Source organism: Drepanopeziza brunnea, assembly GCF_022702325.1.
Source record: "Drepanopeziza brunnea f. sp. 'multigermtubi' strain 214-2 chromosome Unknown ctg12, whole genome shotgun sequence".
In the NCBI taxonomy this organism is placed as follows: domain Eukaryota; kingdom Fungi; phylum Ascomycota; class Leotiomycetes; order Helotiales; family Drepanopezizaceae; genus Drepanopeziza; species Drepanopeziza brunnea.
The window spans coordinates 1,875,706-1,900,288 of record NW_027094075.1 but is presented as its reverse complement, the minus strand read 5'-3'; the positions used below and the strand labels follow the sequence as shown (position 1 = coordinate 1,900,288).

At 50.6% G+C, this 24,583-nt stretch overlaps 10 protein-coding genes across 10 annotated transcripts; 6 read left to right on the top strand and 4 right to left on the bottom strand.

The window, feature by feature from the left end:
- Nucleotides 1–220: 220 nt before the first annotated feature.
- On the top strand, nt 221–2,590 carry L3040_007255 (uncharacterized protein; the record flags this gene model as incomplete). The annotated part of the gene is made up of 1 exon (XM_007290208.2): nt 221–2,590. The coding sequence occupies one exon, from the start codon at nt 221–223 to the stop codon at nt 2,588–2,590; it is 2,370 nt and encodes a 789-aa protein (XP_007290270.1).
- Nucleotides 2,591–4,125: 1,535 nt separating this feature from the next.
- L3040_007254 (uncharacterized protein) lies at nt 4,126–5,536 on the bottom strand (the record flags this gene model as incomplete). The annotated part of the gene is made up of 3 exons (XM_007290207.2): nt 4,126–4,364; nt 4,443–5,245; nt 5,301–5,536. The coding sequence occupies 3 exons, from the start codon at nt 5,534–5,536 to the stop codon at nt 4,126–4,128; spliced, it is 1,278 nt and encodes a 425-aa protein (XP_007290269.1).
- A 586-nt stretch (nt 5,537–6,122) lies between these two features.
- L3040_007253 (uncharacterized protein) lies at nt 6,123–6,767 on the top strand (the record flags this gene model as incomplete). The annotated part of the gene is made up of 2 exons (XM_007290206.2): nt 6,123–6,234; nt 6,439–6,767. The coding sequence occupies 2 exons, from the start codon at nt 6,123–6,125 to the stop codon at nt 6,765–6,767; spliced, it is 441 nt and encodes a 146-aa protein (XP_007290268.1).
- A 979-nt stretch (nt 6,768–7,746) lies between these two features.
- On the bottom strand, nt 7,747–8,919 carry L3040_007252 (uncharacterized protein; the record flags this gene model as incomplete). The annotated part of the gene is made up of 2 exons (XM_007290205.2): nt 7,747–8,459; nt 8,514–8,919. The coding sequence occupies 2 exons, from the start codon at nt 8,917–8,919 to the stop codon at nt 7,747–7,749; spliced, it is 1,119 nt and encodes a 372-aa protein (XP_007290267.1).
- A 1,170-nt stretch (nt 8,920–10,089) lies between these two features.
- On the bottom strand, nt 10,090–12,586 carry L3040_007251 (uncharacterized protein; the record flags this gene model as incomplete). Its single annotated transcript, XM_066156205.1, has 6 exons — nt 10,090–11,345; nt 11,393–11,535; nt 11,589–12,121; nt 12,170–12,328; nt 12,396–12,513; nt 12,564–12,586. The coding sequence occupies 6 exons, from the start codon at nt 12,584–12,586 to the stop codon at nt 10,090–10,092; spliced, it is 2,232 nt and encodes a 743-aa protein (XP_066011010.1).
- A 676-nt stretch (nt 12,587–13,262) lies between these two features.
- Nucleotides 13,263–14,987, top strand: L3040_007250 (uncharacterized protein; the record flags this gene model as incomplete). Its single annotated transcript, XM_007290203.2, has 1 exon — nt 13,263–14,987. The coding sequence occupies one exon, from the start codon at nt 13,263–13,265 to the stop codon at nt 14,985–14,987; it is 1,725 nt and encodes a 574-aa protein (XP_007290265.2).
- Nucleotides 14,988–15,542: 555 nt separating this feature from the next.
- L3040_007249 (uncharacterized protein) lies at nt 15,543–16,672 on the top strand (the record flags this gene model as incomplete). Its single annotated transcript, XM_007290202.2, has 5 exons — nt 15,543–15,720; nt 15,781–15,828; nt 15,884–15,931; nt 15,991–16,038; nt 16,089–16,672. The coding sequence occupies 5 exons, from the start codon at nt 15,543–15,545 to the stop codon at nt 16,670–16,672; spliced, it is 906 nt and encodes a 301-aa protein (XP_007290264.2).
- Nucleotides 16,673–17,455: 783 nt separating this feature from the next.
- On the top strand, nt 17,456–18,553 carry L3040_007248 (uncharacterized protein; the record flags this gene model as incomplete). Its single annotated transcript, XM_066156204.1, has 1 exon — nt 17,456–18,553. The coding sequence occupies one exon, from the start codon at nt 17,456–17,458 to the stop codon at nt 18,551–18,553; it is 1,098 nt and encodes a 365-aa protein (XP_066011009.1).
- Nucleotides 18,554–19,517: 964 nt separating this feature from the next.
- On the top strand, nt 19,518–20,680 carry L3040_007247 (uncharacterized protein; the record flags this gene model as incomplete). Its single annotated transcript, XM_007290200.2, has 4 exons — nt 19,518–19,856; nt 19,909–20,310; nt 20,477–20,491; nt 20,588–20,680. 4 exons carry the CDS (start codon nt 19,518–19,520, stop codon nt 20,678–20,680), a joined length of 849 nt encoding a protein of 282 aa, XP_007290262.2.
- Nucleotides 20,681–22,306: 1,626 nt separating this feature from the next.
- Nucleotides 22,307–23,814, bottom strand: L3040_007246 (uncharacterized protein; the record flags this gene model as incomplete). The annotated part of the gene is made up of 3 exons (XM_066156203.1): nt 22,307–23,081; nt 23,135–23,695; nt 23,744–23,814. The coding sequence occupies 3 exons, from the start codon at nt 23,812–23,814 to the stop codon at nt 22,307–22,309; spliced, it is 1,407 nt and encodes a 468-aa protein (XP_066011008.1).
- Nucleotides 23,815–24,583: the final 769 nt, after the last annotated feature.

The following is a 24,583-nucleotide window of genomic DNA, read 5'->3' as shown; positions in this document are numbered from 1 at the left end:
TCGGCCAAAACAAATTGCCGCACAACTCCCGGTAATACCTCACCTTTCATTCCATCTTTACCTTCACCTTTCTGTTTACCCCTCCATCTATCCTACGACGAATCTTCGTGTCAGGGACACCCGTGTTACGTTTGTGTTTGTTCTGCGGCTAAACAGTGATCAAGATTTTCTAGAACGCTACCGTCTCAATTGATCTTAAGATATACGAAGTAACGCAGTCATGGTCCCGATCGCAAGTCTACAAGATGCTAACGGTCGAACGTTAAAGAGACCCTTTACCGCCGTCACAATATCAACCCCGCCGTCTCCAAAGCGAACCACAGTCGAAAGCATCGTTGGAGTTCCGACGAGAGGCCCGAAATACCGAGCAGAAGAGGCTTCGGTAAATACAATGAGTTTAGAAAGGCACTCTCAACTCCCAACGATATCGTCAGCAGCTGGGCCGAGGATGTATGAGAACCAAATACCCTCATTCATGTCTGTTTATGATATGGATATGGCTATGCTAGAAAGCCCAGGTCTGGGACCTATTCCGAAATTGTCTAGCAGTACACATTCAGCGCCTGGGTCGGTGCTACGGCCACAAACGGAAGAAGACGCCGCGCACTCACACCAACACCGAGAAAGCACGTCTACTCAGGCATCAGACTCCACCGACTCATCACCTACTACTACGATCTCAACTGTTGACTCGTCTTCACTATCTGACCCTTCTCCTAACTCTTCGCCGGAATCACCCGTCAATACCCTGGTGCCGTTGTCTTCTTTTCCTGGATCTAGTTTTGGTCTCGATTCTTTCCAAAGCTTAAAGATGGACGATAGTAACTCTCCTCGACTACAGTTGCCGCGCGAGCGGCCCATGACTTCTCCTTCCCCTCGCAAAGGGCGAAATTTGAAAAGCCTTGCTCTCAACTTGAATGCTAGCATTGAGACTGTGCAAGCCCTTGAACCTTCCTCACCAAGCTTCATCAAACCCCCGGCCCTGACAGGGAGACGGAAACCGAGTATATTGAGTCTGAACACAGGGGCAGCCAACAGGCTGGCTCTGTCTGTGAATCCACCTGGATCGCCTGGGGTTCCGAATATGTTGCAACGAAGAGGACTAAAACATTCGGTTTCATCACCCCAAATATCGACACCGAGCTTCGGGCCCAGTGGAGGAATGACACTAGGAGGAGAACGGAAACCCGCACTGGGACCTTCCAGGTTCAAGGAGTCTAGTCTGGCAATGCAAACCTTCACTATTGATGAGGACACTCATGAGGCCCCAGCAGGGACTCAAATGGCCACTAGAGTCCCCGGAGTAGCAGTCGGCGGCGACTCATTTGACAGGCACCATTCTGGGGACGATGCCAAGTCACCTTCTTATCCCGAAGGGCCCATCTTAATGCACGAACCCAGTGTCCATCTTTACTTGGAGCCAAAGGCGGAAGAGGCCATGAAATTTGATGTCATCATCAACGTGGCGAGAGAGGTCAAGAACCCTTTCAAGGCTGCGGAAACGAGTCTAGCGCCACAGACCGAGGAGGTCTCACGGACTAGTTCGATCTCTAGCGACTGCCCTCCAGATACAGCAATTTCCTCGTTTTCATTCCAGACAGCTTTTGAATTTCAGCCATCGCACTCTGCTGAATCTACGCCGACCACACCAACTCCCAATGATGACAAGTCTCTGCCAGAGTATATCCACGTACCCTGGGATCACAACACAGATGTCAAGGACGAACTCTGGGACTTGTGTGAGCTCATTGATAAGCGGACCAAGGAGGGTAAGAAGGTACTCGTTCACTGCCAGCAAGGTGCCAGCCGATCTGCAACTTTGATCATCGCGTATCACATGTACAAGAACCAAGAGCTGAGCTCAACCGAAGCATACTCTCAAGCGCAGTCGAAATCACGCTGGGTAAACCCTAACATGTCGCTACTGTTCTCCCTATCCGACTTCAAGAAAGTGATCGAGGCGAAGAAGGCGGGAAATAATAGCACGGTCCGGAAACCCACAGTGAAACATAGACCTACGTTGTCTGCTTACGGTGCTGGGGTTTCTTCGACTCTTCAAGTGCCCTCAATCCCATGCCGCGCCCGAGGAAATTCCACGCCCAACGTCTCGCTCGACACTACGTTGACTGAGCCAGAGCAAACAGTACCACAACCCGAGCCCGTGGAAACGATGCCACAGCCAATCAGCTTTTGCAGGCTTGGAGAAAATGCAGTCTCGCCTGCTCCTTCTCTCTCTGCGATCGCGAGAATGGAAAGTTTCGATTTTGGATTTGGAGATTTTGGGTTTGGGAGCATGACTATCGACAATATGCCCCCTCCGGAGATCAATGTTGATCCTCTGGAAAGCCTCATGTCTCCAAGACTGGAAGCGATGACCGAAAATCCTATTCAAGGCCTGACTCGCAGCTTACTTCCCGAATCAGAAGCTTCTCCGATCCCAGATCTATTCTCTCCCCGGACCATGGAATTCAATGGAACGTCCTTCTTCCCGCCCATATCTCGAGCTCCCTTGGCTGTTGGCGATGACCCTCGGAGTCCGCCTACAAAAGGCGAAGCCCCCATCACACGCTCCATCGACGACTTTCTCTAATCGAGGATGTACGTAAGACCCATACCGGAATTGATTCGGTGAGCCGGTTTGACGGAATGTTCTATTCAGTTCTCCGAAAAGAACTCGCCCAAATGTTTGTAACCCGCATTTTTGATTAAAGGTCTGTTTGGAACTGTGGCTTGGGAGGGGCGAAAGGAGAAGAGACTTGGCCGAGCAATCGATTGAGTGGTATTGGATCTTTCCTGCGTGCTTCTGGCGTTTTGAGAGAAAAGGTAATACAACTGAACGAGCGGACGAAATAAATGTTGCGCCAGCCATCATTTTTGAATGAGCATGTGGCGAGGGAGCGGTCGACTTGGCGTTTATCATTCTTTGCTCTGGTTGTGCATTGTTTGGCGTTTTTGTACATGTTCCTTTCTTTATTTCTCCTTTCATCCTTTTCTCTCCAAGTGAAGGGGGGAGAGGCAAGGAAGCAAGTGGCTGTTGCTGTGGGTATGGGTCTGGGGAGCGCGGGGCGGAATGAGAGAGGGAGAAGCCACGACTTGTAAAATGTAATGAGTATCAAGTAAAGCAGCAAAGGGGAGACGGGGGTTAGGTATGGGATGGGGATAGGGAATATGACGTTTCCGGATATTCTTTCACTATGCTTACAATAATGCGAGAAGTGAGACATGTGAAATGCAGATTGTGAAGTGTAGCCGCATGACAACACGACGATATCTCCTCGAAGGACTGACTGGGTAATTTCCCAAGGGTCTTCCGCGTAAAGTGGGTTTCAAAATACGTACGGAGTAGTAGGTAGGTAGGTAGGAGGTAGCTTCTCTTTGCCTCTCTCTCTAACCTCTCCAATCAAGGTGTCCCAAACGTTGTGTGTCAGGATTTCTTTCCTTTTCCTCTTTCCTTTTTCCTCTTCCTTTTCCTTTCTTCTTCTTCTTCTTCTTCTTCTTCATTTTCTACTCCTTCAACCCTAGGAACTGGGAACCTACGATAGCTAAAACAGGGAAGGGATACGAGTGGATGGATGGGATGGATGGATGGGATGGATGGATGGCTATCTATCTAAATTTAGGCGTCGACGTCAACGTCGGAAGAAACCAGAAACCTACTTACTTAGTCAGATGTACCCGGTGCCCCGTATATAAATATATATATATATATAGGTATCTAGGTATCTAGGTATGTGTCTATCTAGGTATCTAGGTATCTATCTATCTATCTAGCGTGTAAAAAGGATCTTGCTTCGTGGAGCTAGCTAGGCTAGGTGACTGAGGTAGGGAAGGTAAGGAAGGTAGGGAAGGTAGGGATGGTAGGGAAGTAAGAAGAACCAACGCCTGTCAAGAAAGATCCCGGTTCCTAGACGCCCGGCCCGATATATATATATATATATATATATATATATAGGTACACACGAGAGAAGGAAAGTATAAGAAGAAAAGGGTCATGTAGATCCCATCTCGTCACCTTATGCACCCGGCAGGTTCTAGTCTCTTTCTATTCTTCTTTCTTATTTTCTCTACTTCCCTCGACTAAATCGTTTTCGTGATAATTCTCTCTTTCACTTTGCCTTCGTGTCTTTACAACTCCTTCGTGACTGCGCTCTTCTGCTTCTTCTTAGCTGCCTCCTTGGCGGCTTTCTCCCGGCGCGCAATGATGCCTTCGGCGCCGATACCACCGAACACGAGACCGACGCCCAGCCACTGCTTGCCGCCGAGGGTGTGGCCGAAAGCGATGACGGACAGGATCATGGTGAGCATCTTCCGGGTGACGGTAATGGTTACGAGAAGGAGGGAGGAGAAGGTTGAGAGGGTGTAGACTTTTGTACTTGTTAGTTATTTGGCTCTCTTGCTGGGACATGGGTTACTGGAGAGGGCAGTAATAGGTTGGGACTTACAGATGAAGACCTGACCGACAGCACCACAAATCGCGAAGCCTAGAACGTCGTACCAGACACTCGGATGGCGAGCCATGAAGGCCAACGCCTCGGTAAACTCGCCGCCACCGCCTGACGTAAGATCCATGCCTAGATACTCTCCTATGCCCGTGTGGACTAGGTACGGTGACAGAGCCAAATAAGAGAACGTGAGAAGCGTACTCATAATGTTATTGGCGCACATCATCTGCGGCCCCTTGTATGGCTGGAAACTCTGGAATATGTAGTCCTGCGTGGTGTTCGTCAAGCCATCGAAAAGTAGATTAACTCCGAGAAGCAAAAGTCCCCAAGTACTGTTTCTATCCGGGTTGATGGATGCCTTGGATGGCTTGGACTTGCCCGATCCAGCGTGCAGAGTGAAGACTGCAACGCCAGATGTTACGGCCAAAACGACTAGGTACTTATATAGCGGGTATCGACGCTGGAAGAGCGTGATGTGGAGGAACATAACGGGGAGCAGCTTGCATGACTTTGCGAGTATGAAGGTGATGTAGTCGATATGCGCCAATGAAGCGTAGCCGAACGGCGAAGCGAGGGACGAAGTCACAGCCACGAGGAACAGCGGAACGACGATGCGGCGATTAGGGAAGATAGGGGCGCTCTCAGAGCTTTTGGTGTCGAATTGGAGGTAGACATAGCCGACAAAGGCGGCGAAGAGAGATTGCACCGTATTGAGGAAGACGGGGAACTTGAAGAGCTCGGGCGCATCCGCGGATCCGTATGGTGTAGTTGTAAGACGCTCTTGGAGGAGCGCCCAGGTGAGACTACCACAGAATCAACATTTACTTTCTGAATGTTGATGAAGCACCGAGTACTTACAAGGACCCGTATATCCCACCAGCGGCGATCAGGAATTGCAATGCGCCGGCCTCTTTCACACCTGGCACAACGTTTTCTAGCATTTTTTCTGCAGCACCTCCAATTGCAGCATTATTCCTATTGATCTCCTTATCCAACTTGTTTGCGCTGCGACTCGGGGTCTCGTTGACGGCCTTGCCCATGGACTCGGAGGAAGGCTCTCTCCTCAACGGGGTCGCCTGTTTTGTTCGAGCCATTGCTTCTTCTTGTCCCCAAAAATGAACGTGGTAAGGAAATTCCAGGAAAGTGAATCTGTCTGCAAGTAAAACAAGGAAAGAAGAAAGTAAGGGGAGATGGAGATGGAGGTTGAGAAAGCAATTGGAACTTGATAGAGAAGGCTGAGCGAGGGACAAGCTGGCCACAATTCTGCACGGAGCACGCAGCCTGTTGCACCAGAAAAGACCCTGACGCTTATCTCCTTGTAGCGAGGCCGAGTCGGTGGATAGCGGCAGTTCTGCGGGCGTGAAAGATCCTAGCGCGATCTGACACGGGGTTGCTCGGTCTGTCTTCGCTCTCGAATCTCAGTCAATACTTGACACTTTCATACCCGTCTGGACGATTCAAAGTATTCCTTTGCAGCCTGCAGTCCGCAATCCTCTCACTTCAATCCCGAGATTCAACTCTTCAGCCAAGTCACCGATTGCGGGCTGTATCAACCTCCACCAAAAGAAGCCCACTCCACTCCATCAACAACCCCTCCTCTCCCACACCCACGCCCACGCCCTCGCCCTCTCCCTCTCCCTCTCCCTCTTCTTCTTGAACAAAAAACGCCATCCACCCATCATGTCCGGCGTCGACGCCCCCGAAATCAAGACCGCCTATGATGATGTGCGCTCCGACACCTCCGAAACGAATTGGCTCATCATCTCCTACGCATCCGCGTCGGGCGACAAGCGTAAGTCAAAAGTCTTCTCCTCCCTTCCTACACTAACCTCCCTATTCATTGCCTCTCCCATACCTATCTCCACTTGACTTTACCTATACCCCATATACACCCCATACCCCCTCCCTACTCTTCCTTGAGAAAAGATAAAGGAAAGAAAAGGTAAAACTCATGGCAAATCCTGGTATACCAACTCACCTCCCTACTCCTTCTCAGTGATCCTCTCCGAAACGGGCACCGGCGGCCTACCCGAGCTCCAATCCAAACTCGACCCTTCGCAGGCGCAGTACGCCTACGTCCGCGTCGAGTACGCGAACGACACCGAGTCCAAGCGTGTGAAGTTCGTCCTCGTCATCTGGATCGGCGAGGGGACCAAGGTGATGCGGAAGGCGCGGGTGAGCATCGAGAGCGGCGCCGTGAAGCGCGTATTGGGACACCACAGCATCCAGGTCGATGCGAGGGACAAGGGGGATCTGGACGAGGGGGACATTGTGGTGCGCTTGAGGAAGGCCGGGGGCGCAGATTACAATGGAGGGCGCGGGTAGCCTTTGTACATATGAGAGGGGAGGGCGATATTTGATCGACGGATGCTTTAGATGAGAGCCTTTGCGAGGCGGAGTAAAGGTTCGCGTGAGCGTATGTACAGCGGCTTGAAGACAGTGTCGGCTTTCAATGTCATTGGATAGACAAACGAGTGGGATGCTGGGTCACTGTCTCAGTACCGGGTATAGAAATAACATCATGCCTGAGTAAGAGGTACGGAATTAGTTCACATCTGTCATATGATAGTCAAAATCCCAAATGAAGTTCATTGATTTTGTCATTGCTCAGAATCTCAGATCGACTAGTTTACGACTGATAGTCTACGACTAGATCCTCCTACATCTTTCCAGAGATTCAGATGTCGACGTGACCGCGGAGACCGGGCAAGCGAGCTGAGAGACAATGGCGTGCAGGGAGCAAAATCTTGATGACAAGAGCGTCGAATAAAGTCCAGGCGGTTTCTGGCATTGATGTTGGTATGGAGTAGGGCAGGGCAATGTGGTGATTGGTGATTTTCGGGACTGTATGAGAAGGGAGGTCATGGCCGGATGAATGACGAGATTAGGTCGATTCTCGTGCAAAATTCGAATTGGGTGAACGTCGGATTTAGCAGAATACATAATGTCGAAGACAGGGTGTCGGTGTCTCGAGTCGGGGGATTGAGGGTCAAGGCGAATCGTCAGTGTCGAGTATCGAGGGAAAGTGACATTGGAGGAGATGCGCTACCTGAGTACACCATCAAGTTGCTGCTGATGACCGTAATTTCGTAAAAGTCCGTAGTCGTAACGAGAAAAGAAAGTAAAGAAACAAGGTGCCGAGAGTGCTTTTGACGTAAGGAGAATTGGTCCATTAAAGAATTTGCTGCAGACTGACAAAGATCCCTCGCCGTATCAGTCTCGCGGCAAGTCAGATCTGGCGAGGAATTAAGATGTTTGCCTGCATGAAAAGAAAATCGAAAACGGAGGAATACAGAGGAACACCCTACTCCTGAGCGTTGTTCTGGCTTCGGCGCATCTTCTCAGCCTCGAGGTTCTCGTACAGCAGGTACAAAGCGGCCTCGTTGGCCTTGGTGGTTCCCATGATGGTAAACATACGCTCGCCGGTATCGTCATGAGGTGCCTTGGCAATGCTAATACGGGCTCCGGATGATTTGCGGATCTCACTGATCTTGCTGCCAGCACGTCCAATAATACATCCAACCATGTCAGACGGAATGCTAATGTTCTGGGTCTGGTATTCCTCTCCGTTCTCATCGTGAGTAGGTGGTCCACGCTGACCGGCATCAGAGTTGGAACGGCGACTGTTGTAGGTTCGGGGAGCGTTCTCGCTGAAGTCGTTTCCGTTTCCAGTACGCATGACACGTGGGCTGCTGTTGTAGTTGTCACGGCCGTTACCGCCACCACCCTGGCCCATTCCTGGTCCTCCACCGGGTTGGGTTCGGACAACTGGGTTGTACAAGACGGTACCGGTTCCTCGTTGCCAATCATCAATCAAACACTTGCAAATCTCCCATATGGCTTTTTGGATGCCTTCGGGGGTACCTTGGATCTCGACGATGCGCTCGGTCGATTGTGGAAGCATCTCCTTCTGTGCGACCATGCGGACTCCGGAAGCATCCTGAATATGCTTGATCTTGAGACCTTGGCGGCCAATGATCGTACCCATCTGGTTGTGAGAAATCAACAGTTTGATTGCTACGCTATGCGTCAGTAGGGATCGTTGTATCGATGTGCCTAGATGCTACTTACGATGAGTGCCACTGGTGGAGACAACACCTCCCATACCCATCTGCGGTGCACCCTCCAATAGAGCCCTAGCAACAATAGCATAAGCCTTGGATATGGCCTCGCATCCTCCAGCGATAGTCAAAACTCGGTCGTGGACACCTTGGACAACCTTGCTCACACCAGCCTTGGCTCCGGTCTCGTCGCGGAGATCTGCAACGTTCTTACCGGCCTTGCCAATAATGACACCAGCTTCCTTGGAGGAGACGATAGCGCGGAGGGTGAGCTGGGACTCGCCATACTCTTCGTCGGTCTTAGGGAGAGGTTCGCCGTCAGGTCCGAGTCTCTCTTCGCCACCAGCGACGCCGAGGTGGTTCATGTTGTCGATAAGCTCGTCGGCGGTGGGCGAGAGGTCTTGGGGGGTAGACATGTTAAGGTTCGGTGATCAGTGAAACACTGGGTGAGGACGTGAGTTGTGATCGGTCACTTTGGGTCTGCACAATATCAGCAATTGGACAGGAAGGTGAATATGATACAGAGCGAAGAGTCATGGAATAAAGATGAAGCTTCAAAATGGGGGCTTATGTAGGAGAAGAACAGAGCATACCGTGGAAAGTGGTTGCAAGGAGTGCGCCGACTGGTCGCAGGAATTGAGTTGAGGAGGTGGGGTGGGGGGGGTGGTGAAAGGGATCCGGATAAAGGAGGAAGCTGGGGTGTGAGGGTCGCAAAGGAAGTCGAGGCGGATGGAGGTGGATGGAGGTGGATGGAGGTGGATGGAGGAGGCGGGCGGGCGGAAGAGGGTTGAGGGTTGAGGGTTGAGGGTTGAGGAGGACGGCGAGGGTGCAGAGGTGTATGCAATGATCGGATGTTCGTTCGTTCGTGGTGAGGGAGAGGATGTTCGAGACAAAGCCAGAGAGGTTTTTGATACTGTCAACTAGTGCTTGGGCGGACGCTAAGCTAGTTCCGCGCTAAATCGCGGGGTCCTTAAGCGAGTAACGACAAGCAGGGGTGGCCGGGCAGTAGACTGGCCTTACTAAACAGTGATGTGATTGAGTAGCCTGAGTAGCCGGAGTAGGTACCGGTAGCTTCAATGCCCGCTGGAATGAATGCCAGATGCATAGAGGCTGCCGCAAAACAATCACGGGACGCATGCAAATCACAAAGCCCAACTTTCGGATTGGTTACGACATCCAGTTTGCTAACCAATCATTCCATGGATCAGCACGAAAAGCTTCACCAGAAAGTACGGACGGTACTAGGCAGGTAGTCCTAGCCAATATTGGACTATCATATTGGAGCAGGGTGCAATGCATATTTTCTGCCGCTGGCTGTTTGCTCCACCCGTACCATTCCCAAATCGGCAATGCCGCAGTAGTAAGTTGATGTAGGTGTATCTCTCATTCATTAATTCATTAATTCATTTATAAATTTATTCATTCATTCATTCATTCATTCATTCATTCATTCATTCATTCATTCATTCATTCATTCATTCTTCGTCGAGAGAGAGGCCGTGGCCCCAAAGATCAGCATTATGGGCAGATGGGCAGGCTGGGCAGAAGGCCTTTAGCATTAGTAATCAGCCCGACTGTGAGCCCCATCATCCATCATTTGCCCTGGCTCCCTTTATAGACCCGAGATTAAAGACCTGTTGCGATTCTTGGAGTAAAGGCGGTCGTGTTTCTGCTCCTTCTTCACCAAACAAGTATGCGGCCTTCTCCCGGTTCGGCCCCGAAGTTGGACGTCGGCCAGACTTGAGGAATGGCGACCCGGAATTCGGAGACGAGGATTTGGCCGAAGACCCTGAGAGATCATCCGGCTCCAACATCCAAGAAAAACTAGACTGTGCGATGGTTGAGCGCGTGGGGACTGGGGCTTTTGGTCTGGTGGACGATGTTTGCTCTGCCAATCTGGCGCTCGATTCTTGCACTTTTATGGTCGGCGTTACCGGAGCTGGGACAGGTATAGAATCTGACTTCAACTGCGTGTCTTGAGTGGACTGCAGCCGGTCGCTTGTATCTTTGGCTGCAGGTGATGGAGTCACTGCTTCTAGAATTGACAAAGCTGGTGGCTCTGGCGTCGCAATTTGTGTAGGGGGGTGTGGTGGGAGTTGTGGAGAATCAGGTATTGGTATTTTGGGAGATGGGGGATCGGATTGTAATTCTTCTGGAAGAGGCATTGTCGAATCCTCCAAGTAGACCTTGACAAACTCTACTTTGGCAATTGCCATGTCCATCGCCTGGACATATTTCTCCTTATTTCCATCAGGCGAAATCGAGACCGCTCGTAGGTCGGCCATCGCTTGTTCCAGCATACGTGCAAGTTGCTGATTGCGATTGTGTATTGCCGTCATGGCCGTTCTAGGGTTGGGGACTGATCTACCCTCATCGAGTGACCATCTCATAATTTCCGACGTTCTTCGCCTAGAATCATTTCTCGATGCTTGGAAACCTTGCATGTTTTTCTTCGCTTCGCCAACAGCGTCTCGAACTGCTTGGTTGATGCCGAGTCGCTCCGCTCGGTCGAACACTCGATTAGCAGCGCCTTGAAGTAGTGCCTCAACCCCTCCTTGTTGCTGCAAGAATCGTGCTGGCGATGACAGCTGGGACCTTGTCCTTATCGGGTTGCGTTTTGGGCTCAGGGCTTGACCAAGTGGCGTCAGAGGTCTCGAGTCCGAGGACTGCAAAGATGGTGTCTTTCCACTGTACTTGCTTATGATCTCTGCGCCACCAGCTGCACTGAAATTGTCCCGAAGGAATATGGCATCATCCACAAAAGTTTGTGGGCCATCTGGGGCAGCGGGTGCTGGGTATTTGAGTAATAACATTAGAGCAAATGAGTAATTCGCTTCGATTACTAGGGGGGTGTCAGAAATATTCCGATTCAAAACCAGAACTACTTACATTGCCACCGAATTCTCAAAAGCATGGCTACACAGACCATATCGACCAGATCTAGACCAGGATCCTCTGCCAAGAGGGTATCCCACAAGGCCAACAGGTCGTCGAATGGAAATTCACGGCCGAAGAGGAGTCGTATCCAGCGGCTGTTCGAGATACATCAGCACCCAGGATTATAGGGACGATCATGAAAGCTTACATCAAAAAGATCTGCGGCAAAACCTCGATGTCTATGAGGTGCTTTGCTAGCTCTGGATCTAAACGAGCTAGATAGATCTCATGGATTCTTTTGCTTCTCTCAACGATGGGCGAGGCGCTCTGCTGCGGACTTGAAGCGGTACTTGCCTCTCGATCCGGCTCACCTAGTTCATAGAAGGATTTTGCAGACCGCATCACCAGTGAGAGAAGTGTGAAGGCATCGTGCTCAATATACGCCGGGTCCAAAATCTGCTTCAGAAGCAAATCTTCACCAGGGCTTTGTCCTTGGTCACCATCCCTTCCATAGTCTATAGCATCCTGTTCCAATACCCAAAGAATGGGAGCAAGCAGCTCGTGCATACCTTGTCGATACCCTACATCTTGGTTGATCTTGCAGAAGATGAACAGGATGTCGAGCAGGATTGTCTGAGTCTTTGGGCGTCGGAAGTAGGGTTCGTCCGGCATACACCTTTCCACATCTTGGAATATCTCTGCCCGGACCTCCTCATCCTGCCGTAGGCTATTCCAGGGGGACTGAGAGTCTCAGCGAGGAAACTGGCAGGAATCTCTTGAGCGACCTACATGTTGATCGTCGTCTAACGGATCCAGCGCAGAACCGATCTCGTCTGGGTTCTCGATGAAACGTAGAAAGTGCTCCCTAAGAGACGTGTAGGCGCCCCGAGAGTCAACCAGAGCGCGTGACCAAGTCGTGATCTCGGTGCTCTGGAAGAGCAGAAAAGTCTGGAGAAGAGAAGCCGGTTAGCCTGCTGCTTGAATAGGCCTCGTCAGAAAAAAAGACAAGACGTGCCTTCCAACAGACCGACCTCAGTCCAGATACGCATGGGCTATCCTCGCTGTCGACCCTCACGGACTTCTTGAGACAATCGAGGCTTGCAGCATGCCCAGTCGTGATCTGCCAGCGTTTCCTGAGAGAAGATTAGTGAGACAACAGGCCATGATGCGCGCAGGTTGCAACCTCGATTCATCCAACGAACGCATCACTATCGTACCGGTTCTGGTTCAAGCCGCTAAGAACCTCAGAAGATCTCTTGACGAAGGGATGAGGCTGTACAGAGACGATGTATATCAGGTAGGTTGAGTAGGTAGGTAGGTAGGTAGGTAGGTGTAAGGGGTCGCTCGTCACTCTGATGTGGCTTTGGGTCGATATCTGCTGCTACGTATATTTATTACTGGCCGAATGACCGACTGACCGACTGCCTGCCTGACTGTACCTACTCTACGGAGCTCTACTTATCCTTCTTAGCGAAAATCGAGGTCCGCCAATCACGGCAATTTTCTCTGGGCGTCCGGCTCAGCCTTCCCCCTTCCCTTCCGCTGGGCTGGGCTGGGCTGAGATCGAACTCACCACCTTGACTTCTCTCCAACATCATCGCAAACATCGTCGCATATCCCACGCCACGCCCCACCATCAAAGGAAAAAGGGGCAGCATTGTGTGCTCCTCATTTCGGAGAGAGCTCGAGACTCTCTTGCCATCTAAACAACTTGTCTGGGTTGGATCAGATATCGACTTAAACAAGCACTTTCAGCGTTGCCCGCAAGCAGCCCTGTCAGCCAACCATGATCCACCCGGTAAGTAACATACAACTAAATATCCCCTGAGTGTACCGGTATCTGTTTGCTCGGCACCACATCCTCTTCCTTGGCCTCGTCAATATGTCCGCAGACCTGCTCGCCGAGTTCGATAGCTTTTATACTCCCCCTACAGACAAGAAGGTTGCAGCTGTACCTGCATCGAACGACCTCTCCTTCTTGAGCAACCCGGGGCAGTCGGGAACGCCGGGATATGCAGAAGGTACACAAGCCCCAGCGAAGGCGTCGGGAGGAGACATATGGGGAGACATGAGCGACATCCAAACAAGTGCTCCTGCATCAGATTCAACGGCCATACAAGAGGATTTATGGGGTTCTTGGGAAGCCTCCGCCTCTGACAAGCCTCAGGCACCGGCACAGGTCAATGTCACTGCCAAAAAGGAACGGTGGCTTGGAGGACTGAAGACACCAGCTGCACAAGCTATCGCTCAGAGGGGGCATACGAGAGCTCGAAGTTCTACGATTGACCTGTTTGCCAACAATATGCAAGAACTTCCGAGTCTTGTGGAAACTAAAAAGCCCGTCCCAGGTCGGCAACCTTCGTCTGGAGATGTTCTTTTTGACGCGGACGAAGCTTCTGCAGAGGCGGACGACGACGACGAGTTTGGGGAGTTCGAGACGGTGGCAGTTCCCGAGGCACCACCGGCACAACTTCCCTCTCGTTCCCTTGAGCAGATATTTGGTGCGATTAGCTTGACGGCAAAACCACCGATGGAACACGCGGGCGTGTTGGTTAGCTCAAATGGTCTCCCCCCAGGTGGCTTGCCATATTCTCAAGCCCCAGAAAAATCTTCGTTTCGAGAGCGAGATCGTTTTGGTGACTTACCAGCTATAGCAACAGTAACTAAAAAACCCTCTTCTGTAAAGAATATTTCAGCTCCCGACTCTGCTGCCTCCCCAGTCACTCCTTGGCCGGAGCATGAAAGCCCCAAACCACATCCATACTTGGATTCACCTGCACCGAATCCACTGGATGATGACCAGTTGGGCAAGTTCACAGACCTACCTGCAGACACACCGGCTATAAATTTCCCCAGAACAGCACCAGTCATTGAAGCAGACGTCTGGAAATGGGATAACGCAAACGGCATCCTGTCACCAGCAAAAGAGCCAGCACCCCCCGTAAACGAAGCACCACCAACGAACATCCCACCTCCCTCAGTCATATTAGCCCTCTTCCCACATCTCTTCGACCTTCCCCAAAGCTCCCTCTTCAAAGCAGTGGCCAATCAGCCCTTCTCCCTCAAGAACCGCATCCTCTCCAACCCCGCCACTATCGACTTCCTGCGCGCCTATCTCCTGATCGCTACAGTAGCCGCCCGCATCATCGCGGGGCGTAAGCTTCGCTGGAAACGTGACACGCGGCTCTCTCAAGCGATGAAAATCGGGCCAGCGGCTGCGGGAGGTAAAGGCGGGATGAAGTTGGCGGGTGTCGATAAAACCGAACTGGTGCGTGAGGAGCGGGAAGCAGCTGATCTTGTGCGAGTGTGGAAAGAGCATCTGGGACGGTTGAAGAGTGCGGTTGCGGTAGCGAACACGAGTTTAAAGGACGTGAAGCTACATCTGGCTATTCCCGAGATTTCGGAGGTGATGCTTGTGAAGTGCCAGGAGGGGGCTCTGACAGCTCCGAAGTGTTGTTTGATTTGTGGCTTGAGGAGGGAGGAGCGGGTGGCGAAGGTGGACGAGACTGTCGAGGATAGTTTTGGGGAGTGGTGGGTTGAACATTGGGGACATCGGGCTTGCAAGAATTTCTGGCAGGAGCATGAGGGGAAGCTGAAGGCTGGATGAGGGTCACCTGTTCCCCTGGTCACCTGGTCTCCTGGTCACCTGGTCCCCGGGTCCCGGGTCCATTCACATACCCATAATGAAAGACAAGAATCGAACAAATCAACCAAGAACCGGCTTGTGATGCATGTATGGGGGGGAGTCGCCAAATCCCGCACCGTCCTCGGTCCCCTTCTATACAATACAATGCAACCCCTTCGAAGCCCAAAAATATATATTTATGTTCCGAGACCAAGGTTGTTGAAGATTGGTGATGGTGATCCAGAGGTATTTGGCGAGATGCAAGAGAAGTGAAGCAATTTGGTAAGCGAGACAAGTGGTTCCTGCCGAGTCCAACAAGATAATTTCTTCGTGAGATGGCTTCCTTCCTTCAATTTCTGGATATCGGCCTCCTCGCCTTCCTCATTCTCCTCCTGTCAAGCAGCAGTCCTCCACGAGGAATTCACAGAAAACAGTGTCCCGCACATCCATCAACGATGACCATACACGTGCGTTGAAGAAAATCGATCGACTGCGACCCAATTCTGTTCATCCAATCCGCAAACATCACGGATCAACATGTCTATCGGCAAGTATATTCGATTCCAACGCTCCAGAGAGGCTTCTAAAGCAGCGGCTGCTGCTGCTGCTACTGCTGCTGCTGCTGCTGCTGCTGAAGGCGCCACTGTTCTGGCTGATCAGGAAGAGCGAGATGAACAAGGCCCAAAGAGTATGAAGGTGAACTTCGAAAGCTTCAGTGGGTTCAAACTTGCAGCTTCTCGTCCCAAGAACTGAGAGCATTTTTGATACTCGACAGCTTCATCCAACCATTTCAAGGCCCAAGTCTCTACGTACGCTCTCGATGGTAAGCGAGGCGAAGTTGTCAGGACGTGAATTATTACAGCGCTGATGTGATTTAGGATCTTCTAAACCCCTCAGTAACATCTCCGGAAGTATCCAGTCTGAGGGTTAGTGACTCCACTGGCCCATTTACCACCAGCCTGTCATTATTCTAAACGCATCTTAGTCGATCCAGAGCAGCAAACAGGCCAGAACGAGGGTTTCGGATATCTCAGTAAGCGCAGGAAGCTGAAGTAGAAATGAAGTAGCGCTAACATGCAGTAGAGCGTGCTTGGAATTCATGGTCCACTATCGCCAGCTTAGCTAGTGAGCCACGATCTCCAAGTCCAAGCCTTTTCGAAGAAGAACAAACACTTTCGTTGCAAGTCCCGGTCACCATAAACCAGGTAGATTCGACCTTCCCAGAGACTCTACCAGAGCCCCAAATTGACCTCAAGTCTGATGCACCGATCGAAGTTGATCACAAAATCGTCGAGTTGGGTCATCCCGAGGCCAACAAGGAGCAGAGCACCCTAGACCAAGAGCCTCTCCCAAATGTGGCCGTCAGTACTACCCCAGATGCCCCCAAGTCGAATATCAATAATTCAAAGCTCGCTACCGTTACTCTCTCAGCTGCTGAATCTGTGAAGCGGCTGGAAATTTCTATTGAGGCCCAGGATGCTCTCCTCGATAACGGACCAGACGGCTCTCGAGTTATCGTCTCTATCACACGCCAGAGTGGAGCATCAGTCTCAACTCTTCGAGGCGGGGTATCTGCAACACTGTGCATTGAAGGAACACTGGCCCAGATCGATGTTGCCTACAAGCTCTTGTTGGTCCACAGTCAGAAGTATGCTGCTTTTTATTGACCGGAGTTTACATCTAATCGCCCGGTGAATGGGTCTTCCGGTAGGTGGATTGTGCAAGATGGATCATGACGAGTAATAAAATTGTGTCTGGGGGCGTATTGCGAGCATTATGTTAATCAGAATGGAGCGTTTGGGTTGGGTGAACAGTTTGCTGTGTGTTTCTGCCTCGGCTTGCATATAATTAAGCAGGTTCTTGGCAATTGACGAAGACATTCCTGAGACTCGCTATGATTGCCTGCTTCACGGAAATAGAATGAATGGTCTCTAACATTCGTGGCTAGGTGGCATTAACGTGGCAGAATCTTGCCACCACCTCCAACCATTTCTCTCAAAAGATTCAGCTTTCGCCGCTAATTCTCGTACATGATAGATGCAGAAATTATCTGTATGCCTCCCGTCGACGTTACATTGGACCCCTTGGAGAGAATATGTGCTCGGTAAGGCCAATTGCGGCACAGCATCGCTATTTCGGGTCTCGATCTCCCCTGAAAGCAATCTTACCGCGTCCCCTTGTGGAGTTTGTGCACCATAAACTTCCCGCGAAATGATCCAGAGCAGTCAGAACAAGCTTAAGTAGGAGAGGGGCTGCTCCTGAGCTCCTTTGGTCTTGTCAACTTCATCACACCTTTCCTGTCTCTCGTTAAGCGCAGATTGTTCTTAGTCCTATAAGGGGGATTGGGATCTGCGACATTGACTTCAAGTTTAACGTAGCGGTTTTCATACACTCGATCGATATAACATACCTGGAGAGGTCTATACTCGCCCATTTGCTCGTACTTTGATATGAAGTCGCTTTTGGTTATTTTCTGCTCGCTGCTTACGCTCGAGGTATTTGCCGCTCCGTATATTGTCACTTCTTACGTTGTACTCTCTGTCTATACCCTTGAGGGCTACACCCAGTCTGATCGAACGCGCGCCTATACCACTTATTCTGGAACAACATATGCAGAGTCTCTTGCGACTTACACATACCCCGCCAATGTCCCTACGACGACCTACTCAGCGCTATCCACAGTCACAACCTCGGCCGAGTACGCAGGAGTTACAGTTGTAGAGATCCTCCTCGAGAGTGCTCCAGACTACGCACGTCCGTATGCATCCTACGACTCGGAATCTTTATATCTCGAGACTCAGTATGTCGTCCCCATCACATACAGTCCGGATGCCACTTGCTCGCAGAACTGGACTCTCACCTCCATGGTCCCCGTTTACGTCCCCGCGATCGTCACTCCAACTATTGCCTCTTTATCCACGTCTGTGTCCACGTACTCATATGAGCACCTCAACCCGACCATGTACACCGAAGTCCTTGCCGTTTTGAACCCCTCGGATATCGCTTCATCGGACGTCGCATCTGCGTCTGCGACTTACGCGCCAGAGTCGTACTACATGTCGAACTGCTATACGCCGACTACGAAATGCTACACCTCACCTACCGCGCTGTGCACGCAGGCATGGTCTTATGATTCTTCCTCGTCGAGATCCAGCAGTAGCTTTTACGATAGGGATGACTACAACTACTGGACGCCGCTGATTCTCTTCTGCGTCTTGGTTCCCGTCGGGTGGTTCCTCATCTGGTTCTTCGTCGGCCTGCTGGAGAGCTGGGTCTCGTTCAAGGGTCTCATGCTCGGCAAGCACCGCAAGAGAGGGCTGCCGTACGCGTGGTGCTGCATCTGGTGGCTGTTCCTGTGCTGGGTGGGTCCGACGTACAAGGCGAAGAGTCTAGAGGAGCAGGCTGTTCTGCTAGAGCGCTGGAAGGAGATGAAGAAAAGGGAGAAGTTCAAGTTGTGGATGAAGCACGGGTTCAGATGGAAATACCCCGATATTCTTGGTGCTGAGCCGGAGCTTGCGAAGAGGGCTTTTAGGCAGGGCTGTTTGTAAAATAGAAATATAGATAGAGAGAGAGAGAGAGAGGGTTAGCTAATATTAATTTTATGAAGGCTTGTCCGGGCTGTAACGAAGTTCTCCATGGTCTTATACGGCAGTTGATTCACGTTCTTGTGCTCCATGGTTCGCAATTCATTCCCCAGTTCGAAAATCCCCCTGTGCCACCAGCCCTGCTCAACCCAGTAGCCGCAGGCGCCTCAGAGCTCGACGTATCACCACCTATGGAATTCAGCCCCACAACAACTCTGGAGCGGCAAGCCTCCCTTCCATGTCGAAGCTCGGCTTTCTCATACTCGGCGGTGGTGGACGTGACAATTCGTATCCAAGATCGTTGGACTGCACAAGCGTTCAAAAAACTCGGGTGGTGATGTGTGTACCAGCTTTGGCACTTTCAAGTCTTGGACATCTGTGTCTGTATTGACGTCCTTCTTACCTCTGACGAGATGTCGTAGGCGTGTAGATTAGATGCGGCGTAGGCTCTGTGGGGTGGAGATTTCCCCATCTATACCAACCCCCTGATTTTCAGGTCTGTGGTTATGTAGAGTCGTCGTCAAGGGCGTCGTGTCCGAATAGGGAAAATAGTGGAGTAGATGAGTTTGTTTTGTCAACAACGGTCAAGCGAAGAAGCTTCGTAGATCGCTCTTGTTCGCCCCTTTTTTTTTTTTTTTTTTTTTTTTTTTTTTTTTTTTTTTTTTTTGAGGTTGTGATTGATAAGGTTAAAATTCAAACGACGCTTTAGAGTATGGTAAGCGTTTTCTAGGGGCTCTAATAGTGCCTAATTAATTGATTATTTGTTATACTCCTCGTTCTTCACGCTCTAATCAGAGTCGTCAATCGCTAGTTGCTGAATAAGCAATAGTGGGATGATGTAGCCGGTGAAATAACAAAACCTCCAACTCAACACATTTGAAGATTGAAATCCCTCCAACGGCTTAATCCTTCTTTTCCAAACACCACTATGTCAGCTTTCATACCTCGTGCAGCTCCTCGAGCTTTCCGCTCAATCCGCGCAGCTGGTCCACGCCTTTTGCGGCCTCAGAAGCCCTTTACCCCTCCATCTCGCCGTTTCCTGGCTACCTCAACAGAGCAACCACGATTGAGATTAGGATCAGTTGCGCCCAATTTCAAGGCCAAGACGACACATGGCGATATCGATTTCCACGAATTCTTGGGCAACAGCTGGGCCATCCTGTTCTCCCACCCGGCTGACTTCACGCCCGTCTGCACGACGGAACTGGGCGCCTTTGCAAAGATGAAGGATCAATTCGAGAGCAGAGGCGTCAAGATGATTGGCTTGGTACGAGCTCTCACCAGTATAAGAAAGGAGTGCACTGATATATGGTCTGTAGTCTGCCAACGGTCTCGATTCCCACGCGAGATGGATCGAAGACATCAACGACATCTCCCAGACGAACCTCCAATTCCCCATCATCGCAGATCCAAACCGAGAAGTTGCCTTCTTGTACGACATGGTCGACGCCCAGGATCTGCAGAACATTGACGAGAAGGGCATCGCGTTCACGATCCGCTCGGTGTTCATCATTGACCCGAGCAAGAAGATTAGGTTGATGATGATGTACCCTGCTAGTACTGGACGGAATACCAGCGAGGTGCTGAGGGTTATCGATTCGTTGCAGACGGCGGATCAGAAGGGCGTTACGACGCCTATTGATTGGCAGGTGGGCGACGATGTGATCGTACCGCCGACGGTATCGACGGCCGATGCGAAGAAGAAGTTCGGGCAGGATAACGTAAGAGAGGTAAGGCCATACCTAAGATACACCACTCTCTGATAAGGCTTCGTACTTTGTATGTGTATGGACAAGAATAGACGGCGAGCCTCCTGCGAAATCCGACTTGGCTTGTTACGTCTTCCAGCTGTATTGAGTAGCGATTCTCCTTGCCACCGATCTCCAGACTATGCCAGTTCAGGTACGTATTTCAGTGCTTTCAAATCAGTACTCAATTTCCGGCACTTCTATACCCTGTGGCAAATGTACTATTGATCTATTGTAACATGTTTGATAGCGTGCCTGGAATAGCACATCCAGTCACGTCCTGTATCTAACTATCAAAATGCCGATTGACTTTGACGACAAGTCAAGACACGGAAGCTGGTAGAGTCTTCTCGAATATCTAGACACCGAAGTTGCCCAGAGAAGTGTCACAGTCATATACACGAGCGTCTCCGTATTCTTCTTCATTTCCACAGAAATCAAAGTCTTCATGGGATCTCTCTGTTAGTGACTGAGCTGATCACGTATTAATGACTCTATTCACGCCACGAAGCATTCTTCACGCGCGTATGTGTATATATGCAGAACGGACAACGGTCTGCTCAGTTCAAGATAGAAAGATCAAGCCACGCGTTTGAGATTTTCCGCCTTTCGGAATCGATTCACGGCGATCGAAACAAACCGCAGAGAGCTTTTCTTCCTGCACTAGGTATTCCTCTGGAGATCACTCGTTACAGTACTGTTTCGTCGCCTGCGTTTCTCAATCGGGTTATCCCCCTGAGACCTTCTTCCCCCTTTCCTTTAGCGAAGGAAGAGCAGTCATCGATTAACTTCCTCGATACGCTATTTGAACAACTGATCATTTACTCAAACGTCGCCTTGATCTCTGACTTTTTTTTCCCGCCTGTGTATCTTTCCAGAACTGCCCCTTTTGAATATGGATGTCGCGCTCGTCTTCCAGCAATGGTCGCATGTCGTCGTTGTGTATTTATGTATTTGGCTTGGTTTCGATCCAGGAGCAAATGAGGCGATGTTCGCGGTTGAATCGCAGACCTGGCATGAACAGCAGGAGTAGAGAGGTAGAGGTTGGGCGGTTTTAATGGTGCGAGAGGGCAATCGTGCGAGTGAGTCATGGAGGAGCATGCAGGTCAGGATACGGAAGCGAAAAAGGAAAGTACCGGTAATGCTGCGAGATGGCTCGTGTCCATGATCCGGGAACGGATTTCAATATCACAGATTAGCCTCTTGCCTATGGACAATCATGCCCGACGGAGCCTTCGTCAGGTCACCAAAATATGATTTTTAGTTCCTAAAATGACAATTCCAGGATATCCTGTCCTTTCTTTTATTTAGACAACGGTATCCTGCCCGGCCGAGTATCGCTTCCGAGAACGGCCATCTCCCATATCATTTCCATGCTATGGTATCGACAGATATTGGGATTCACCAAATATATTTGCGGTGAGCATACAACTTCCCAGCCATCTAAAGTGTTCTCGATTACACCAGGATCACATTATTGTGGTGTTTGGTTATTGATTGATGCCCTGATACGGATAAGCGAAACCTTGCGTAGCAAGCACACTTGCTAGGAGGTGACTTTACTTTGCTACCCATTTGTTATTTACGGATATCGCTCTCGACTAGCAGATTTGAATCTTCCATATATTGCCAGATATGGCCCGGCAAAGCCTGTTCGTAATTCTATGATCTCATGGCGACTATTGAGGATTATAAATACTTTGTAAACCTCACTCACACGCAATAGACCCTCCACTGCTCTTTGAACAGTACGGAGTATGCGCTCACCGTGCGAAATTCGGCATAGAACATCGATATATGTTGAGCAGCCCATGGGGCTTCACAAGTCACTGCTATTCGTGACCAAAGGCCAAATAACGCGATCAAAAATGTTCTGCTGTCCACGTGATGATTCTATTCCATCATGGAAAATGCCGCCCCATCAAGTTACGATCTAGTTTCAGAAGTGCCCTTTCCGCCCGTTATCTTCTCATCTCATAGTAATAGCAGGGAAAAACCTCGGTCCCGCGAACCCCTTTGCTACCACGCTCTGTATATCGATATTGCTCGATGAGCTATGATGTGGGCTCCACATTTTCAACAGAATGAACCGTCCACTGACGGGCGGATCGAATTTGACAGTGCATTTGCTCTTATCCCTCTCGATAAAGAATCTGGCGTGAGGTGCCATAAGCTCACCTCCTACGGCTCTGACTGCTTCCTGGGTGGCGATTTGAGATGCTTCTTCAGCTTCTGCCAATGTAATGTTGCTTGCTGTTTCTCGGCGCCTGAGACGATGTGCCCGACCCATGCCGGCAATATAGTCTACATGCCACTGCGCTGCCGCAGTGTCGACGTCTTCTTCGCTGGTGTCGGGATCCTCGAATCGGATGGTACTCATCACTCGGTGAAGTGTGCGATGCCGGGATGATTGAGCCGGAGGCTCGTCGTCCTCTGTGTCGCTGCATTCTGTTGTTACTTGGAACGGGGGTGCGTTTTCTGTGAACTCGAATGGTATTTGTGCGGTCCGGTAATCACATTCCTCGTCTTCCAGACCTATGTGGTACAATCGACGTGCGCGGACCTGAGCTGTTGTCATGGTGCCATCACCATCATGTTGGAGTGAAGTGACTGGTGGTAGCTCGTTCGGCCGTTGGGTTCCCAAGCGCCTTGGCTTTGCTGGAGAATATTGTATCTGATATTGGGCTGTGCGGGTTAGAAGATCATCGGACGTCATAGAGATGAAGACCATTCCTTCCTGAACACTGTGAGATTGTTAGTATATGAGCTGCTGCCACCTGGGCATGTCAAGCCTTACGGAGCTGTGTAACCAGAGTGGGGCGCCTTGATGATGAGTTCTTTCAAAGAGAAGGCAGTGCCTCCTTGATGCCTAAGAACCAGATTACATCGATTACTCTTTGTGCAGTAAACCGTCGAGTCGTTTTTCAAGACGTTCTCGGCAGCATAGTTGCCTCCATGCTCGGAAAATATTCCTCCATCACAGCTAACGATTTCCATCTTGAGCTTTCCTGGTTCCACTTGTCCATATCTCCCGTAGCTGAAGCCTTTGAACCCAGATTCCATTTTCTCGTTTTCAATTTTCCTGCGTTTGGCCCTCCAATTGTGTTCGGCGTCGGCTCCTGGGTGTTGATGTGAAGGTTCCAAGGAGGGAGATGAAATATTGGGCACAGGATCATCCAAAAGAGCTCTTAATGTAGAGCTAGCCTGCTCAAGTTGCCTACCAGCATGTTGTAGATCAGCAAGGCCATTGCTTGCGCTGCTCTCCCCGAAGGTTCTATTCCTCTCCACGTTTCTTTCGTTCATTGCCAGTCGAGACCTGCCACGTCTCGCAGTCATTCCAGCTATTCTCGTTGCAGGTCTTTGGCGTGGTGTTAGTTCGGTTGATGGATTGGATGGCATGACGAACAGAGGCGAGCCTTCTTGCTGCTCCTCTCCTTGATGTTGCCGCCTGCTCCTATCCCCTTCCTGCTCCTCCATCGTAACTTGTTCTCCTCTTCTACGGGCGTGAAAACGCTCTATTGCCCTGAATAGCTCGCCAGAAGGGCTGATATCGTGCGAGGACTGGGTGTTGTCCAGTATCTCTCGTACTATCCGGGCTGCCGTCTCTCTGTGTGGATCGGAGGCAGGGGGGTCATCAAAGTTACCAGACTATGGTCAGAAACATTTAGTAGGGGTTCCTTTCGGGACGGTATAATCCTCTTTCCCTCGAAGGTAGGGCGCCCCAATATGAACACAAGTCTCGGGACAAGGAGCAGAGGAGGCTTACCATCAATGATAATGGCCTCGGCATATGGTAATGGCAGTGCGGCTGAGAGGCTGTTGTTCACAGGTGATCGTCGACTGCAGCAGAGGCAACAGATATAAATATAAAGAGCTGTACTTATGCAGAGCGAGTAAGTTCGGCGAAGTGGTTCGGGAGATGTCGATTTGCGCAAGGGGAGAGGCGTCGCTGCAACTTCTTTGATCAGTTGACGAGTTGACGTTGACTCCTGTTCCGGTGTGCCTTACCGTACTTTGAGTGTAAGTGCAGCGTGGGGTTGGACAGCTGCAATTGGCCAAGAGACTTCGGCGATTAGATAGGGGATAGTCGCGTTCGCGTTGATCATTTTGTTTGCTGATCAACACCGCGAGCTCCTTCTACGCTCATTTCACTTCGACTGTACAACCTCACCTCACCTCAATATCAGTCGGTAGCCGGTAGCCAGGCTGTGGCAGCTCTACTTCACCGTAAACTGTTGAGCCGCAG